The sequence below is a fragment of the Solanum dulcamara genome, chromosome 7, assembly GCF_947179165.1.
Source record: "Solanum dulcamara chromosome 7, daSolDulc1.2, whole genome shotgun sequence".
Taxonomy (NCBI): Eukaryota; Viridiplantae; Streptophyta; class Magnoliopsida; order Solanales; family Solanaceae; genus Solanum; species Solanum dulcamara.
The window spans coordinates 5,236,712-5,256,135 of NC_077243.1; the positions used below are offsets into that span (position 1 = coordinate 5,236,712).

General features: G+C 32.8%; 1 protein-coding gene and 1 pseudogene across 1 annotated transcript; both read left to right on the plus strand.

Moving 5' to 3' along the window:
• The first annotated feature begins 4,321 nt into the window (after positions 1-4,321).
• On the plus strand, positions 4,322-5,073 carry LOC129893926 (CENP-B homolog protein 2-like; annotated as a pseudogene).
• An 8,785-nt stretch (positions 5,074-13,858) lies between these two features.
• Positions 13,859-18,772, plus strand: LOC129894070 (pyrophosphate-energized vacuolar membrane proton pump-like). Its single transcript, XM_055969579.1, has 8 exons — positions 13,859-14,222; positions 15,637-16,211; positions 16,294-16,673; positions 16,888-16,974; positions 17,069-17,399; positions 17,635-18,045; positions 18,156-18,215; positions 18,294-18,772. The coding sequence occupies exons 1-8, from the start codon at positions 13,970-13,972 to the stop codon at positions 18,498-18,500; spliced, it is 2,304 nt and encodes a 767-aa protein (XP_055825554.1). The 5' UTR covers positions 13,859-13,969; the 3' UTR covers positions 18,501-18,772.
• The last annotated feature ends 652 nt before the right edge of the window (positions 18,773-19,424 follow it).

Here is a 19,424-nt window from a genome sequence, read left to right on the forward strand (position 1 = left end):
AACTTGAGCCGGTCATTTGTACTTTTGCTTGGATTCTGTGTTAGATTTTAATTTATGTTTTTCATAATACCTGAACATATTTTAGTTTTTAAAGAATTTACGCCCATTAAACATAAATTTAAATGTAAAAGACAAAAATTATCATTGGAGCTATTCAAATAACCCTAGGAAAATTCACTTCAGAGGATAATTTTTTTTCCTAATAAAGGCGACTTTGTTGGTTGCATTTTATGTTGCAGTAGTCAATTGGGTAAAGATACTTGCATCCCATTCAATGCATATATTAATTTATTATGTTTAGCATATGGTATTTAATAAGGTGAGTGTAGACGGTTAAGTGGTGAAAAAATAGATTTAAATATATATCACGTATTTATTGATTTTGCGTAAATATAATAACAGTAACATATTTAATATAGTTCTATAAGTAAGATATAGGAATTCAACATAAATATCGAAAGTACGTGAATATTTTTTTCCATTGATGCTTTTGCACAAATGACCTTTTAGTCACTTCTAAATTATGTCTCTCATTCATTTAATTTTCTAAATGCATTCATAAAAAATAGTTTCATTCAATTACTTTGCAAAAATTAAAGTTCATTGCATAATAAAGAATATAAAATTTAAAAAACGACTGCAAGAGAGGCCATGCAGTACAAATTATTTCATATTGTTGAAATAATGGGATGCGCTTCATTGTTGATCCATCACATTGTCATTATAACATCCGTAATCAACATTACTTTAAGACTTGCAGATTTTAGGTTATTTGAACATATATTTTTTTATAAAGGTTATAACAATGTGTAGTACTACATTTGAATTTTTACACTATTCAACAACCTAACAAAGTTCATAACAAAAATAAATTTAGCCTTAATTCCTTGCAAATTATACATTGATTATAACCTTGTTATACGCCAATATAATTGGCTAATTGGAGGAGCATAATGTATAATTGGACCAATTGGGGATAGTGTTAAATTTGAGGAGACACGGGAATCTTCTTTAAATATTCAAGTAGTAGCCCAAAGCAACCAATGGGAAATTTTTGGGCGTCAAATATCAAATAGGTTGGATGGGATCCGCAGGGCCAGCTAGTCCTTGGGGGCAGACTTTGAAAATGGGTCAGGGCCCATTCCTCTCTTGTCATTTTCAAGGGCAAGAGTCACCAAATTTTACGTCAAATTCTATTTTGGTGTAAAATTTAGTGTTTTGAAACTCAAACTCAACACTAAATTTTGCACTATTGTGTTTGTCATGTGCTTTTCTCTTGTCATTTGTTTTTCTCTCGCCTTGAGTATTTAAAATTGAGGGTAATTCATTTGATTTTAGGCTTGCCATGTGTTTTTCTCTCAAGATTAAGGGTTGGTTTCTGTCAAAGTATAATGAGAGAGGTATATTTAGACCTAAAGTACAACAAAAAGAATATATTTGAATCAAAAATATAATAAATAGAATATTTAAATTGTTTTCAATGGTACGAAGATATATTTTACTCTTTTCCGCTTGAGAAATGGTGTGAGTAGCACAAATTGGTTGAGAACAATCTTTGAGAGAGAGAGATTTGTTGCAAAGCGCAAAAAATCTATGATTGTCATTAAAAATTGCCAAATGCAACGAAACACTTGGAAGTTGGCTAATATCCTGACAAATGTCTTTCACAATAATCATATTTGTGATTGTGGGGTAACATATCATTCTCACTATCCTTGAGAAAATGCCATGGACTAATGGCATCCTTAATGGTCTAACAGGCAAACAAAAGGGCATATCTGTTATCCGATGAGACTTGAAACGCATGCACGGCACTCTATTCAATACAAGCCGACGTCATACGCCAACTCTAACCGCTCCACAAACAGTGACTGAATGGTGTAGCCGATGAGTTTGATCCTTTTAGGTATAGAAAAAATCTCAGTAGGATCTTACGTGGCGCGAATTTAAATTAGCCCGGACAATAATATGGACATCGACTATTGAACGAAAAAAACACAAATAAAAAGAATATAGATGAAAAAGATAGTGAATTTAATATCTATTTTATATAAAGGAAAAAAACATAAATTCTCCTTCAAAGTTATACTGAAAAGTCAGTTGCACACTTTAGCTACTAGGGTGACCTATTACACACCTATACAACTCAAAAGTGTATTTATTTACTCCTTCCTACACCAACCCCAGATATTATGTAGAGAGTGAGAACCACTCGCCCCCCCAATAATACCACGTATTAAATCATGAACCCCCAATGTCACGTGTTATCATTAATAAAAGCACCAACTCCCTCATCTTTCTCAAATTCACTCACATTGCTTCTTCTTGCTCTAATCCAAAATTTCAAATCTTTCCACTTCTTCTTGCATACATAAGAGAGAAAGGAATAAAAAGTTACATTTGATTCTCCTTAAAAAGAACTGAGCTTGAATTTCAATTTGGGCTTCAAATTTATGTTTTGATGAACAATTAGATTCTTCAATTTTTTCTGGGTGAAAATTTGGATAAGGTGGGTGGGCTATAACATTAATTTCCAAGAAATTACCGGACTATTTTAATAAAAAGTTCATTTTTGCACAAAAAGGCAAGAAACTAGGTGAACATTTCTTCCAAGATTATGCTGAAACCTAAAAGGAAGAATACCAAAAAGGTTGTTGCGGCGAATGAGGATGACGGAACAGTGGCGGTTGTGGAAAAGTTCGTGAAGGAGTGGGAGACATGGACAACAAATCTTGAAATTTAGAGTTGGATTTTTCTTGGGTTATCAAATTTGGGAATTTAGAGGTTGGAATTTTTCTTGGAATTTAGAAGTTGGAATTTTTCTTGGGTTATCAGATTTGGGAATTTAGAGGTTGGGTTTAGATGTAAAAAAAAAGAAGACCATTTTAATTAAAAAAAAATAAAAAATTGAGTTTTAAAGGTACTGACGTGCTCAAAAATTGTGACTGAAACGCGGTTGAGATTGGGTGTAGGAAAGGGTAAATAAATACATTTTTGAGTAGTATAGGTGTGTAATAGGTCGCCCAAGTAGTTGAAGTGTGTAACTGACTTTTTGATACAACTTCAAGGGTGAATTTATGTCTTTCCCTTTATATAAATAATGGAATCATTCACCTCGTTTGGTACTCCCTCCACTCCATATTAAGTGAAAATGCACACACATTAAGAAAAGCATTCAATGACATATTTTGAACCATGTTTTCTACTATTGCCCTTTGTAAAATCATAAATATAACGTTACAAGTAGTGTGATTTATCTCCTATAAAATATAAAATTTCAATAAATGAAAGGGCAAATATGAAAAAAATTTCAAACATATATCTTGAACTTTGAAGAATTCAATTATTTTGAATAATGAAAAATCCCTCAAAAATCCACTTAATATGGAATGGAGGGAGTATTGTTTTAATATATATTTTAATTGAATTAAGTGAATTTTTTTAAAACGTGAGAAGATTTTGAATTTTGAGGTTTTCAAATAAGAAAAATATTAAATACTTTTTTAATGTTGTTATCTTAAATATGTCAATTGGAAAATTTAGTTTAGTCTAAAACTACATTTTACAGAAAAAGATATTAAATGGGGAAGTGAAAAAAACATATAAAGTAAAACCTCTACAAATGCATATGCTTGGGACCGAAAAAAATATTCATTTATCGAGATTATTAGTTTATCTATAAATGCATAAAATATTTATTTATCGATAAATAAATATTTATTATTTTAGAGAGTATTTTGCAGTATGTGCAATAAGAAAGAAAGAAATATTTGAATTAAGAATTTTAAAAGTTTAAATCTAGGAAACTAAAAAGTATAGTCTTTGCATATTTATTATTTAATTTTAGGAAGCTAAACGAATTTAGTAAAGTTTAATGTTTCTAATTGTATTCATATATATAGAATATGAAGAGATTTTATGTTAACTATAAAAGGAAAAAGCTAGATGTTTAAAAATCATAATCCAAGCATAATGTCTTCTCATCATTTGAAAAGCGTACACAAATCATCTTTAACTAATAAAATAAGAAACGTAATATGTAAGCATAAGAAAGAGAATCCAACTATTAGCCAAAAAGATTTGCAAGCATGGGTGAAATAAAATTTGATTTGACTATTAGTCAATCAACAATATCGCACACTCTTAAAAGGTCAACAGAGTATTTGTCAAATCATATGAAAAATAGCGGTGCCAAGAGGCAGAATACGACAAAATACCTTGATTTAGAGAAAGTTTTGTGTGGGTGATTTTTTCAAATACAAGAGAAAGTGAACATGTTAGGAAAAATTATCCGAGGAAAAACAATATATCTTTTCCTGGAATGTATGGTGAAACTAATCCAGAATTCAGCTTCTCTTCTGGTTAGTTAGAACGTTTCAAGTCAAGATACGGAATCAAGTCTTATAGATGTTTTGGTGAAAGTGGTTCGGTTATCATGGAGAATATTGAAAACGAACTGCATAGCATACGATCAAAACTAGATCAGTTTGAATTGGAAGATATTTATAATATGGATGAAACTGGACTATTTTGCCGATTAAAAGCTGGTCATTCACTTGCTACCAAGCAGCTTGAAGGTCGCAAAAAAAAAAGAGAATTACTCTTGCTCTCTGTTGCAATGGTGATGAATCTGACAAAGTACCATTCTAGATTATTGGTAAGTTTGCAAATCCTAGATGTTTTAAAAATGTGAACACGGACAATCTTAATTGCATGTATAGATCCAACAAGAAAGCTTGGATGACTGCCTTGCTTTTCCAAGAATATGTTGGCTGGTTTGATAAGATAATGAATGGCAGGAAGATTTTGTTAATAGTAGACAATTGCCTAGCTCATCCAAGATAGTTGAAGGGCTAAGAAATGTAAAGTTGTTTTTCTTACCTCCTAACACAACGTATAAGATTCAACCATGTGATTGCTGGGATTATTCGAGCATTCAAAGATCATTAGCGTCATCGTCTTTATTTCTGGATCCTACAAGGCATTGAGGTTGAAGTACTAAATACTGAAAAAATTAATATTTTGAATGGTATTAATTTTGCTAACTTGGCTTGGAATTTTGATGTGAAATAAATAATAATTGCAAAATATTTTCGGCATTGCAAGATCCGATCAAAAGAAAACAATGTTTCTGAACCACAAGTTGGTGAATTAGATGAAGGTATCCAAGAATTAAATGACGTCATCTCTAATTTAGCCTACAAAAATGAGATGGATGTTGAACATCTTTTGAACTACTCTAACGAGAATGATACAGTTATGAAATCACCTACTGAGAAAGAGATTATTCAATCTGTAATGAATAATGATGATGAGAATGATCCTGAACAAGATGATAGTAGCATTATCCCACATGTATCGTCAAAAGAGGCATTTCAAGCAACGACTACATTGTCAAACTATTTGATACAACACGAACAAAATATTCCAAAAATTGTGTTCGCTCTTAAAAAAGTTAAGTATGAGATTAATTTTGGTTTTGGTGGGAAGAAAAAACAATCAACTATAGAATCCCATTTTTAAAATAAATAGTTATTGGTCTAGTATTATTGACTGATTAAATATATATAAATTCTTAATGTTTTTTAATAATTATTACTTTATATTTCTTCTGGGTCTTTAATACTTTATTTTTAATTATTATCTAATGCATTTAGCGAGAATATGACTTTAATATAACTGATCCAAGTTGGAACCAGAGAAAAATATTTATTTAGCAAGATTATTACTTTATCGAGGTTTTACTTTACGTGAAATAAATGAAATATTGATCAAGAAATGAGTAGCGACAGATTTTGATTAAAGTGCAAAATTCAATCACAATTGACAAATGCGACGACACACTTGAAAGTTAAGATCATTACAAAAGGACTTTCACAGTCATTTGTTGGGTAAAGGTTATCTTTTGTCGCTACAATTTGCTTCCTTTAAAAGATAATTATTATCGCTTATCATTCATCATCACTATTAGCTATTACTCATAATACGATTGTTAGTTAATAACATTTCTAATTATTACCACACCAAACAATAATTACCATCATCAATCGTTATTATATATTACCAAATATTATTATATTTATTATCATCCTTAACTATCACTATCATCCACCGCAACTATAAGTCGTCATCAATCACTATTGTCAATCATTTCCATTATATTACCCACGACTCCACAGTTAGCTAATATCAATCTTAATCTTTGTATCCACAACCATCATTAGTAGTCGTCGTCATCACCCAACCACCAGATATGTTTTTAATTATTTTTATTAATATAGTATTAGTAATTTAATATTTTATTAGTAACTTTTTAATATTTACATTTTAAATACAAATAAGTTTTACGTGTTCATATGATGAAAAAATAAACAATTTAATTATTTAGTTTTTATATCTTATTGTAATATTTGAATATGTATTTAGATTCAAACATCCAAATACTAATGCACATATATATCCCAATTCAAAACTTCTAGGACCTATTTGACAAATTTTTGGAAGTGTTTATGGTGATTTTTTTTGTCAGATATCTAATTTTAGGGAGACTAATTTTCAAATTCTAAAATTTTCTTCAAACTTGTTTTTGGGGCCAAGTTATCATGTTGGTTTCTTTTCAAATTTTAAAAGTTGCCCCATTTTTTATTTTATTCTATAAAAGTCTCATTTATTACTTCAAATTTATCTTGCTTGATTTGTGTAATATTTTCTTTAGATTTGTAAACATTTGCCAATATATGATTTGTGACCATGATAATGAACATTATCAATAAAAATTCTAAATAATTAAGATTAACAAGTATATTTGTTTGGTACAATTAGATATTTTTTGATAGAGTGGAATTTATGGGGATATAAGTCATGTTTTATGTTGTTAGAAAAAGTGAAATATGAATATATGATTTCAAAAGCTAATGACCAAACACACTTTGATGTTTTATGGAATATAAACTTTTTGGTGAATTGTTTTTTTCTTCTTGTCATGCCTTAATACTACTTTTTATTTAATTTCAAATTATGTATATCTATTTTTAAAACGTTGGTACAAAATAATAAGTACTTGAATTAGGACTAAAAACTAAAAGATTTTAATCTGCCTACTCCAAACATGTATTGAAACTAAAGGCATCCTATAAAAATCCGTTTGGATTGACCTTTTTTTAGAAAAACTTTTAAATCAAAAAGAAAAAAAAACGATCAATTTTTAATTTTTGATTTTTTTGCAAACTTTAACTTATTTTAAATATTTTTTGAAGAGTTTAAATTTGGTGCACTGTTAGTGTGAAAGATATTTTTGCACCATCAATTAACTTAAAAAATAATTATCGTATTTTTTTAAGTGATATTTGAACCTTTTAAAATAAATTATAAGTATAAGTTTAGAAAAACATTAAAGGTAATTTGAATCTGTTGTACAATAATAAATAGATGTCCATGTCTACTTTTTCTTTTCATTCAACTTTGTCCCCAACTTTTTATGTTTTCTTCCTTTGTAGTGGCTATAGATAGCCATTGCTGTTATGCAATTAAACATGCAGATACTCAATTCTCTCAACTCTATTCTTTTCTTTTACTATCTCTCTTATTAATTTGTTAAGTTAATTTGTTACATAACACGTTATCAGCACGAGGCTCCATCACTTTGAACTATTTTAAAAAGGTAAAAAAGGATAAGATTTTTATTTTTTTAAAATGTCGAATGTCGAATATCTCTAAACTTGAATTTATTGTTTTTGATATATCTAGAAAAGACTATTCATCATGAGCACTAGATGCCGAAATATACCCAGAATCGATGGGCCTGACAGACACTATCAAAGATGATAATATGACATCTAGTCAAGACCGTGCTAAAGCCATGATATTTCTTCGTCACCATCTTGACGAAAGGTTAAAATTACAATATCTCACATTAAAAGACCCCCTTAAACTGTAGAAGAATCTAAAAGAAATATATGACCACCTGAAGTTGGTCATCCTTCCACAGGCACGTCATGATTGACTCAATTTAAGATTAATGGGTTTTAAAAATATAACTGAATATAATTCTGCCTTATTTATAATTATAGCACAGTTAAATTTATGCGGAGAAGAAATCATCGAGCAAGATAAACTTAAAAAAATATACTCCACATTTCCACCGGCGAATATGCTCCTGCAGCAGCAATATTGCAAAAAATGTTTGAAAAAATATTTTAAATTACTCTCTCACCTTCTTATTGCTTAACGACATAACGAACTATCAATGAAAAATCATGATAGTCGGCTCGTTGGTTCTTTGTCATTTCTTGAAATGAATTAGACAAACTATAACCAATGAGAAAAAGGTCATGGCCACAATCGTGGTCATGATCAAAGAAGAAATTATAATCATGATTCTCGTTTGACACCGAAAAATGATCAGCAGTACAAAAAGAAGAGTGAAAAACAAGAAGTTATACCAAAGAAAAATTCATAAAGTATATGTCATAGATGTGGAGGTATGGCCACTGGTCACGAACTCGTCGGTCATCAAAACGTCTGTTTCAGTTATATCATGCATCCTTGAAGAGAGCAGAAAATAATTTAGAGACAAACTTTATCTCTTAAGACAATATTGAGCCTATGCATCTGCATGTAACTGATTTTTTCAATTTTTTAGAATGAAATATGAATATTGATAAGCCTGATAATATTTAAATAGTTTTCTTTTCATTTATATGTACTAAATAATATGTTTATATTTTTCTAATTCATGTAAATAATCAATCACGAGGATGTTTGTGTTGTTGATAATGGAATAACTCATGCCATTTTTAAAGACAAAAAATATTTTTCATACTTGCTTAGAAGAAAAATAAATGTTACTACAATTTCTGATAATTCGAAAATGATTGAAGGATCCTGAAGAGCGACTATATTTCTGCCTAAGAGGACAAAGATTGTTACAGAAGATGCATTGTTCTCTTCTAAATTTCCAAGAAGTTTGTTAAGTTTTAAAGATATCCGTAAAAATGGATATCATGTTGAGACAACTAATGAAATGAATATTGAATATCATGGTATAACCAAGAGTGTCTCAGGCCAGAAATATATTTTTTAAAAATTATCAACTTTATCGTTTGACCTATATTATGCAGAAATTAGTGCAATTAAAGTACATTTGATCATAAACCAGAAGTTTACTGATCTAAATATATTATGCCATGGCATGATCAAATAGGTTATCCTAGATCAATAATAATAAGACGAATTTTTAAAAATTCAACTGAATATCCATTAAAGAACCTGAAGATTCTTACGAATGGTGAATTTTCATGTGCTGCTTGTTATCAAGACAAGTTAATTGTCAGACCATCAACCCTGAAGGTTGACATCGAATCTCCTAGCTTTTTAAAATATATAGATGGAGATATATCTGGACCTATTCATCCACCTAATGTATTGTTTAGATATTTTATGGTCATAATAGATGCATCATCAAGATGGTATTATGTGTGCCTTTTATCATCTCGCAACCTGGTATTTGTGAAGTTATTAGCACAGATAATAATATTAAGGGAGCAATTTTCAGATTATCCAATTGAAGTTGTTCGCCTTGATAATGCTAGAGAATTTACATCCCAAGCTTTTGATGATTATTGCTTATTAATTGGATAAAATTTGAATATCTTGTTGCTTATGTTTATACTCAAAATGGCCTTGTAGAGTTATTTATTAAGAGCCTATAATTGATAGCCAGACCTCTACTTATGAAAATAAAATTGTCGATTATTGTTTGGGGTCATGCTATTTTACATGCAGCAACATTTGTACGTCTCAGGCCGATAAATTATAATAAATACTCTATGTCACATTTATTATTTGGTAATAAGCCAAATATTTCCCACCTATGAATTTTTGGTTGTGCGATATATGTGTTTGTAGCACCACCACAACGTACAAAGGTTGGACATATATATTGGGTTTGACTCACCCTCCATAATTCGCTACCTTGAACCGTTGATAGGAGACGTATTTACTATTCGATTTACAGATTGTCGATTTAATGAAATAATTTTCCCGCAATTAGGGGGAGAGAAAACGGAACCCCAAAAAAAATTGTTGGGAGAGAAAACGAAACCCAAAGGAGAAAGAGAAATTGTATGAAAAGTTTTATCACTTTTTCATTTTGATCCATGTACCCGCACATGTAAGCAGGAGGTCTAGAAGATCATCCACTTACAGAAAAGAACAAATCAAATGTCAGATGCATTTACTGATTTGAAACGGATAACTAAGTCACATATCTTTGCAATGAATGTACTTGTCCAGATTGATGTTCCAAAAGGACCATCTACTAGTATGATAGCTTCTAAATTCCAAGCACGCCTGAAGCGTGGTAGACCATTGGGTTGAAATGATAAAAAATCTAAAAAGAGAAACATGACAAATAATAAAGATGATACTACAAAAAACCTCATGAAGAAGGTTAATATTTGAGTAATTCTGAAGAAATGAGTGAATCTGAAACTCAAGTGAATTAAGAACTTTCAATAAGTTCTACCGGTAATGAGATAAATTTAGATCTATCAAAAATAACGATGGATAATATTTCTGCATATAATGTTGCACTTAACCTCATGCAAGATACTGAAAGCCTTAAGTCTAAATTCGTCGAAGAATATCGGCATAGATGTAATTGGCCAAAATGACAAAAGACAATTTAATCAGAATTACACTCACTTGCTAAATGTGAGTTTTTTTGATCTGTAGTCCAAACCCCTAAAGGTGTAAAATCAGGTGATTATAAATGGATTTTTGTGCGAAAACGAAATGAGAGAAATAAAATTGTAAGATACAAGACACGCCTTATTGCAAAAGAATTCTCTTAAAGATCCAGGGTAAATTATGAAGCAACATATTCACCTGTTATGGATGTAATAACTTTTCAATATCTTATCAGTTTTAGTTGTACATAAAAATCTTGAAATACATCTAATGTATGTAGTTACAACTTATCTTTATGGTTTACTTGATAATGAAATTTATATTAAAATCCCAAAAGGATTAAATTTCCTGAAGCATGTATTAAGTCTTGGGAGATGTACTAAATCAAATTAAAAAAATTGTTATATGATCTGAAATAATTAGGGCGTATGTGGTATAATCGCTTTAGTGATTACTTGATAAATGAAGGTTATATAAATGATGTCATTTGTCCATGTGTTTTTATTAAGAAAAATGGAATCAGAGTTTGTTATATTCACCGTTTATGTTGATGATATAAATCTCATTAGAATAACTGAAGAGGTCCAAAAGGCGATTGAATATCTAAGAAGAGAATTTGAGATGAAAGATCTTGGAAAAACAAAACTTTGCGTGGGCCTACAAATTGAACATTTAACAGATGGAGTCTTTGTCCATCAATCTGCCTACACTGAGAAAATCTTAAAATGATTTTACATGAACAAAGCACATCCATTAAGTACTCCAATATTGTTCGATCACTTGAAGTGGACAAAGATCCATTTCGACCTCCAAAAGAGAATGAAGAATCTATTGGTCTTGAAGTACCATATCTCAGTGCTATTGGTGCACTTATGTATCTTACTAACGCAACCAGGCCAGATATAACATTTTCTGTTAATTTACTAGCATAGTTCATTCCCAACCCAAAGACATTGAAACGGTATCAATCATATTTTGTGATACCTAAATGTTATCATTGATATGAGTTTGTTTTATACTAACAAAGGTTGTACAGACCTTATTGATTATGCAGATGCAGGTTATTTATCAGACCCACATAAAGTTTGATCCCAAACAGACTATCTATTTACATACAGAGGAACTGTTATATCATGGCGATCTACAAAGTAGTCCATTGTTGCTACTTCTTCAAATCATACTAAAATAATAGCAATTCATGAAGCAAGTAGAGAATGTGTATGTTTGAGATCGATGATACAGTTCATTAAAGAAAGATGAGGCCTGAAAAATAATGTCAAAATACCCACAGTTATATTCAAAAAAAATGCCACGTACATAGCTCAATTGAAAGGTGATTTCATAAAAGGAGACAAAACAAAACATATTTCACCAAAATTATTCTTCACACATAATCTCCAAAAGAATGGTGATATTGATGTACAACAAATTTGTTCGAGTGATAATCTTGCAGATTTATCCACAAAGGCATTACCAACATCAACTTTTGAAAAACTAAGGTATAAGAATGAAATGCGTTGTCTCCAAAATATCAAATGAAGTTTTTATCAAGGGAAGTAAATACTCGTTGTATTTTTTTTCCTTAACCAAGGTTTTTTCCCACTAGGTTTTGTTGGTAAAATTTTTAATGAGGCAGCACTCAAGGCGTATTACCAGATGTGTGTACTTTTTTTTCTTCATTAGGCTTTTCCCTAGTAAGGTTTCTTGTAAAGTTTTTAATGAAACACATTACACGTGGACATTCAAGGGGGGAATGTTGTATAATAATAAGTGGATGTCCTTGTCCATTTTTTCTTTCTACCCAACTTTGTTCCCCAACTTTTTACATTTTCTTTCTTTGCAGTGGCTATAAATAACCATTGCTGTTATGCAATTAAACAGACAAATACTCAATTCTCTCAACTCTCTTCCTTTCTCTTACTATCTTTCTTGTTAATTTGCTAAGTTAGTTTGTTACATAACAAAATCCTAATTATACTATTATCCAAATTCATTCCTAGTTTTTAGACTATTTCCTTTCCTAATCCTCCACTTTCTCTCTTTATTGTCATGGCAACGACGAAGCACACTGTTGCAATTTTTCTCTTTTCTATTTTTAATTCCTTCCACTTTTCTTAAATTATTCCGTCCCTCTTCCATTTTTTAATTTAAAAAATCCTTAATTCATGAGATTCACATTTATAATACAATTTCAATTTCAAAAAATAATAATAATTATAATATTAGTGTAACCAAGAACAAGATTTGAAAGAGATGGAAGATAAAGAGAATTATCCAAACAAATTCCTCTTATACAAAAAAATACAACAATAAAAAAATGAAATTGACAGAGGATGAAGCAGAGAGATGGAGAAGAAGAAAAAAATCAATATTTAATTTTTTTACAAAATAAATAAATATATATATATTTTTTTAATAAACTGTAATAGCAGGTCAATATACATTGAAAGAGGTAAACTCTTTTTTTAATTTGTCAAACTCTTTCGTAAGTTAAAAAATAATTTAAAATGTTCTACGTAATCCGTTTCACTATTCATGGAGTTACCAAAATTTCAAGGTAATTTTTAAAAATATAAAAGTGACTTTGTAAAACCTCTAAAATCAAACAAAATATAAAATAAAATAAAATTAAAAGAATCAAAAAGAGATATCCGATGAGGCATGCACGCCATTCAACACAAGCGGACGTCAGGCACCGTCATCTAATTTATATTTAATTCTCTTTTTTGTTTTTAAATAATAAATTGAAAGAAGGTAAATATAATTAGCTAGGCAATTACCATTATGTTTTCTTAATCCTAAACGATTCATGGCCAACACTCCATTTATTTGAATAAAACTTTTTGCTGAATGGAACTTTAAGTGTCACAACGTGTAATTATCGTATGAATAATTTGATCAGTACATAAATTGTAAATGAATTAATTCCTTATCCAATAATAATCCCAAAGATGCGTTTCTTTTTCTTTTTTAAGAACAAAATTCCCGCTCTACTTTCAAGTCCGCCGAGCACCGATTCATCTAGTGTACGCCGTTGATTACTTTAGATCACGAGTTATCATAGAATCTTACGGCTTAAAAACGAAGGCACATCATAGCTATCATAAAGTCGTTCACTTTTCACAATATCCTTGATCCTCCTATTTTATCAGTATAAAATGAAGTGTAGCTAGAGCTCCTTCCACTTAGGAAACCCTCCGAAAAGCCGTGTTATTCTTCACTCTCTACTTAATCTTCTTACCGCTATTTTCCGGCGAGGTTTTTAGGGTTCCGTCATAGGATGGGGTCGGCGTTGTTGCCAGATCTAGGGACAGAGATAGTAATTCCAGTGTGTGCCGTCGTTGGAATCGTGTTCTCTTTATTCCAATGGCACCTTGTCTCGCGCGTTAAAGTCTCGTCGGATCGTGGAGCTACTTCTCCGAGAAACAATAATAAGAACGGATATGGAGACTACTTGATTGAAGAAGAGGAAGGAATCAATGACGAGAACGCCGTTGCCAAGTGCGCCGACATACAGAATGCCATCTCCGAAGGTGAAATAATAAGCTCTTATATGGATCTCTCTATGTTCCTCTAATATTTCGCTGCACTCGCACTTGTCTATATGTGCTCTTTTTCTATACGGAAAAAAAGTGATGCAAAATTTCGCCTCGTTTAAGTTCCATTATGAACCTCTCTATGCTGGAAGTTAGTGTTTTCTTTACCGTATTACTTATTGAAATTAACATCTTTTCTAGCTTTATTTTCTTGTTTTCGAGTGTACGACTATTTGTTTCTGTTTGAAAATTATATTATACATTAGATGTTGTAGATGCCTTAGCTGGGACAACGAACAGGCTTTATGGTGATAGCACCTACTGCTGTAAGGTTGCTCTGTTCAGCTCTTTGGTGTACTCGCTGACGCTGGATCTACCTTTATTCATTTTGTAATTTTATTAGCTCGCTGGATCTCGAAGACTATAAGTGGGAACTTTGTTGATGCATAGTCCTACTTCATCTTCATGCTGCGTAGCTTTTATGACTAATATGAAATGGGAAAAGTCAGTATGGCAGCTATACTAGTAAACAGAAGCTTGTTGGCTTATGCTTCTTTTTTCTTTTATTTGGAGGCTGAACCAACCGGCTCATCTTGTAATTTGCTAAATACTCCCTCCGTTCCTATTTACTTGTCAAAAATTTCCTTATTTGATTTGCCTCTTTACTTGTCAATTTTGTCAATAAAGTATAATTTTTTTCTTCGTATTATATTTTTAATTTATTAATATTGACTTAATGTATTTGAAAAATAAATTGAGTAAATATGTTTAAAACTCTGTCAATTCTATCAATTAATAGGTTTAAAATATTAAACTCACTATACTAATCATTGTTTTTTTAATAGCTGTGCCAAGTCAAAATTTGATAAATAAAAAGGGTCGGAGGGAGTATATTTTCTTAGAACTTTACTTTTCTTCGGTTATATTCCAGTATACTTCATACATATTGCTATTTTCTTAACTTAGCTTTACCTTTAGCCTTTAGTTGTCCATGATCATTTTTACTAGATTCATCTTAGTTGTCGTCAGTTCTGTTTTCCTTACAAAAGTGAACTTGATGAAATATATTGCATGATTGCTATTTCAACTGTCATGATTTGCTTTGCACTTTGTCTGAGTGGAACTACTTCAAAAAGTTGGAAAGACAAGCTGTCATTCCTGAAAATTTAATTCCTGCTTAAAGCATTCTTCCCTTGTTAGTACTCTCCCACGTGGTTTTCTTGAATGTAGATTAGAACTGTGGTGCTTTATGAACTCTGCCATGTATATTATAACTAGGAGAGGCCAACTTGGTTTGTTGGCTTAAGCGTGAAGCCTGTCAAAACTTTGTGCATAGCACCTTTACCGTTACATGCACAGTACCTTTTCTTCTTTAGCACTATCTAATATCTGAAATGATTTTTTATGGCAGGGGCAACATCTTTCCTTTTTACTGAATATCAGTATGTGGGTATCTTCATGATAGCTTTTGCAATCCTGATCTTCCTTTTCCTGGGCTCAGTTGAAGGTTTCAGCACTAAGAACCAGCCATGTACTTACAACAAGGAGAAGCTGTGCAAGCCAGCCCTTGCAACTGCCATCTTCAGCACTGTATCCTTCTTGCTTGGTGCTGTCACTTCCGTTATCTCTGGTTTCCTAGGAATGAAAATTGCAACTTATGCAAATGCAAGAACAACTTTGGAAGCGAGAAAAGGTGTTGGGAAAGCTTTTATCGTTGCATTCAGGTCTGGTGCAGTGATGGGTTTTCTTCTTGCCGCCAACGGTCTCCTGGTTCTTTACATTGCCATTAATCTCTTCAAGCTTTACTATGGTGATGACTGGGAGGGTCTCTTTGAGGCAATTACTGGATATGGGCTTGGTGGATCCTCTATGGCTCTTTTTGGTAGGGTTGGTGGTGGTATTTACACCAAAGCTGCTGATGTTGGTGCTGATCTCGTCGGTAAGGTTGAAAGGAACATTCCAGAAGATGATCCCAGAAATCCTGCTGTAAGCTAAACTTTCCTCTTCATGTGTATTTTGCCATCTCCCGAAGAAATCTTGTCAATAATCTACTTTCAATGTCCTGCAGGTGATTGCTGATAATGTTGGAGATAATGTTGGGGACATTGCGGGAATGGGGTCTGATCTTTTTGGTTCATATGCTGAATCATCTTGTGCTGCTCTTGTGGTGGCTTCCATCTCGTCATTTGGAATTGAGCATGATTTTACATCAATGTGCTACCCCCTGCTTATAAGCTCCATGGGGATTCTTGTTTGTTTGATAACCACCCTCTTTGCTACTGACATTTTTGAAATTAAGGCTGTCAAGGAAATTGAACCAGCATTGAAGAACCAACTTATTATATCAACTGCTCTTATGACAGTTGGAATTGCAATTGTTACATGGACTTGCCTTCCGTCTTCCTTCACCATCTTTAATTTTGGCACTCAGAAAGTTGTCAAGAATTGGTAAGTGTCAACTTCATATTTGGAGAATATTATATAATGTAACAGACACCCATTGTTACCAAATGTCACTGAATCATAAGTGAGCTATGTTTTCTTAGAATACATTATTAGGTTGAATATGTCTCATAGTTTCTTTTTCTTGTCCACTGTGTGAGTATGTGTTCACGTAAATAATATGCATTTAATGATTAAATTGTTTGGTTTGATTGTGCAGGGAGCTCTTTTTATGTGTGGCTGTTGGTCTTTGGGCTGGACTTATCATCGGATTCGTCACCGAGTACTACACTAGCAATGCTTACAGGTAGTTGTCTGACTGCATTCTATGATTTTGCATCTGTGATGTTGATAATCTTCACGTTTATCTTATTTTCTTTTCTGATTGTTTCTGTTTGCAGTCCGGTCCAAGATGTAGCAGATTCCTGCAGGACTGGAGCTGCGACAAATGTTATTTTTGGCCTTGCTCTTGGATACAAATCTGTCATCATTCCTATCTTTGCCATTGCAATAGCTATCTTTGTCAGTTTTTCTTTTGCTGCCATGTATGGTATTGCAGTTGCTGCTCTTGGAATGTTGAGCACAATTGCAACTGGATTGGCGATTGATGCATATGGTCCTATCAGTGACAATGCTGGAGGCATTGCTGAGATGGCTGGCATGAGCCACCGGATCCGTGAAAGAACTGATGCCCTGGATGCAGCTGGAAATACTACTGCTGCAATTGGAAAGGTTTGTAACTTATTGATCTTCATTTTCATTTGTGAGCATTTCTGGATCCTTCTCTTTTTTTCAATTTCTCCTTGTACATAGTTGTTAAATCTTTATGAACATTTGGATATTTTTCAATTATGCATCTTGTCTTCCGTCTCTATAGTCATGCTTTCCTTTTTCTGCATCCACATAATGTAGATCTTTCCCAGCATCTCTTCCTTTCCTTTAACTGTGGACATTCATTTCTTTCCAGGGCTTTGCCATTGGATCTGCTGCACTTGTGTCCCTGGCTCTGTTTGGTGCTTTTGTGAGTCGGGCTGCAATTTCAACGGTTGATGTCTTGACCCCCCAGGTGTTTGTTGGTTTGATTGTTGGAGCCATGCTTCCCTACTGGTTCTCCGCCATGACCATGAAGAGTGTGGGTAGTGCAGCTTTGAAGATGGTTGAGGAAGTGCGCAGGCAATTTAACACTATTCCTGGTCTCATGGAAGGCCATGCCAAACCTGATTATGCCACTTGTGTTAAGATCTCGACTGATGCATCTATCAAGGAAATGATTCCACCAGGTGCCCTAGTCATGCTCACGCCTCTCATAGTTGGTATTTTCTTTGGAGTGGAGACACTTTCTGGTGTCCTTGCCGGTGCTTTGGTATCTGGTGTACAGGTATGATCAGATTCTTCTGCTTTTAAGATTTTGGAGTTTTGAGGGTTCTGTTCAAATATGTCTTCTCTTTAAAGAATTATATCCAAATCTCATGTGTATACTTTTTCCAGATAGCAATATCTGCATCAAACACTGGAGGTGCATGGGACAACGCCAAGAAGTATATTGAGGTATTGAAGACACATCCACCATTATGTAGGTGTTTCATGGCACACATTTGAGTTTATTAAGTTTGCTTTCTCTATCAGGCTGGTGCTTCAGAGCATGCAAGGACTCTTGGCCCAAAGGGTTCTGAACCTCACAAGGCTGCTGTTATTGGCGACACCATTGGTGACCCCCTGAAGGACACTTCAGGCCCATCCCTCAACATTTTAATCAAACTGATGGCAGTTGAGTCACTTGTATTTGCTCCATTCTTTGCCACTCATGGCGGTATCCTTTTCAAGATCTTTTAGGGGAAGTTGGTTGGAGCTGAGACTAGTGGCATCTTTTTCAGTCAGCATAGCAAGGGATTTTTGAATTAGTTTCTAGTCAGAAGTGGAGTTTTGGTGAGCTGATGATGATGATAGTTGTTACTGTAAGGAGGGTCGAAGAAAATTGGTCAGTGTTGTAGTAAAATAGTCTTGAAGCTAGTGTATTAGCTTTTTTCATAGACATTTACTTCCAATTTTGTCTGTACTATCATTATTATCCACGTTTAAGATCATGGAGCAACTATTCAGCTTTTCATTTGTCACAGAAGGTAAGTAGTCTTTTCATTACATTCATAGTTCATTGTTGGTTCGTGTTTTCTATCCCGCAGTCTTTTCATCTCTTCCTCCTCCCATCTCTCTCTTGGTGGGCTTGTTGGAAGAAAATTCCCTTGCCGGATATCTCTTTGATTTCAAGAAAGTTCCATCTTGTGATCTTGTGCCTCTTATTAGCTCAAGATTCTGATTGTGCTGAATTAAGGAGAAATTCTCATATACAAGAGTTGTGTCATTTTCGGATTGTCAATACTCGTTTCTTTTTCTCCTCTCTGTGTGCGCGCGAGTATAATTACAAACTTACTTTGTCATTCTGTTGTTCCATTGGTAAGTGTCTCCGCGTTCTGGTGCCCATTTCCAGTTGTGATCTTGAGATACGACAACACTTGAATTGCGTTAAAACAGCTAGACAACGGGACATTCGCTCTCAGCTTCTGGCAAAATCATTTGACCATAGTACTTTAGGCACTTCCTTCTTCTACTTTGGCAAGGTATAAAATGCTAGGGACTTATAGGGGAATGGTTTATAAGTTACAGCGCAATCCCTTGGACCGATTAAAAGATGAACAATTCTATGGATGTTGTATATCAAAACTTGTTGAGTACTTGCTCCTCCATCTCGCTCCGACACTT

Excerpts from the sequence above, each read along its gene's own strand:
- LOC129894070 (XM_055969579.1), top strand. The coding sequence starts at position 13,970 with ATGGGGTCGGCGTTGTTGCCAGATCTAGGGACAGAGATAGTAATTCCA. Across the intron at positions 16,975-17,068 it reads TACACTAGCAATGCTTACAG|TCCGGTCCAAGATGTAGCAG; the intron begins GTAGTTGTCTGA and ends TTCTGTTTGCAG. Across the intron at positions 18,216-18,293 it reads ACGCCAAGAAGTATATTGAG|GCTGGTGCTTCAGAGCATGC; the intron begins GTATTGAAGACA and ends TTTCTCTATCAG.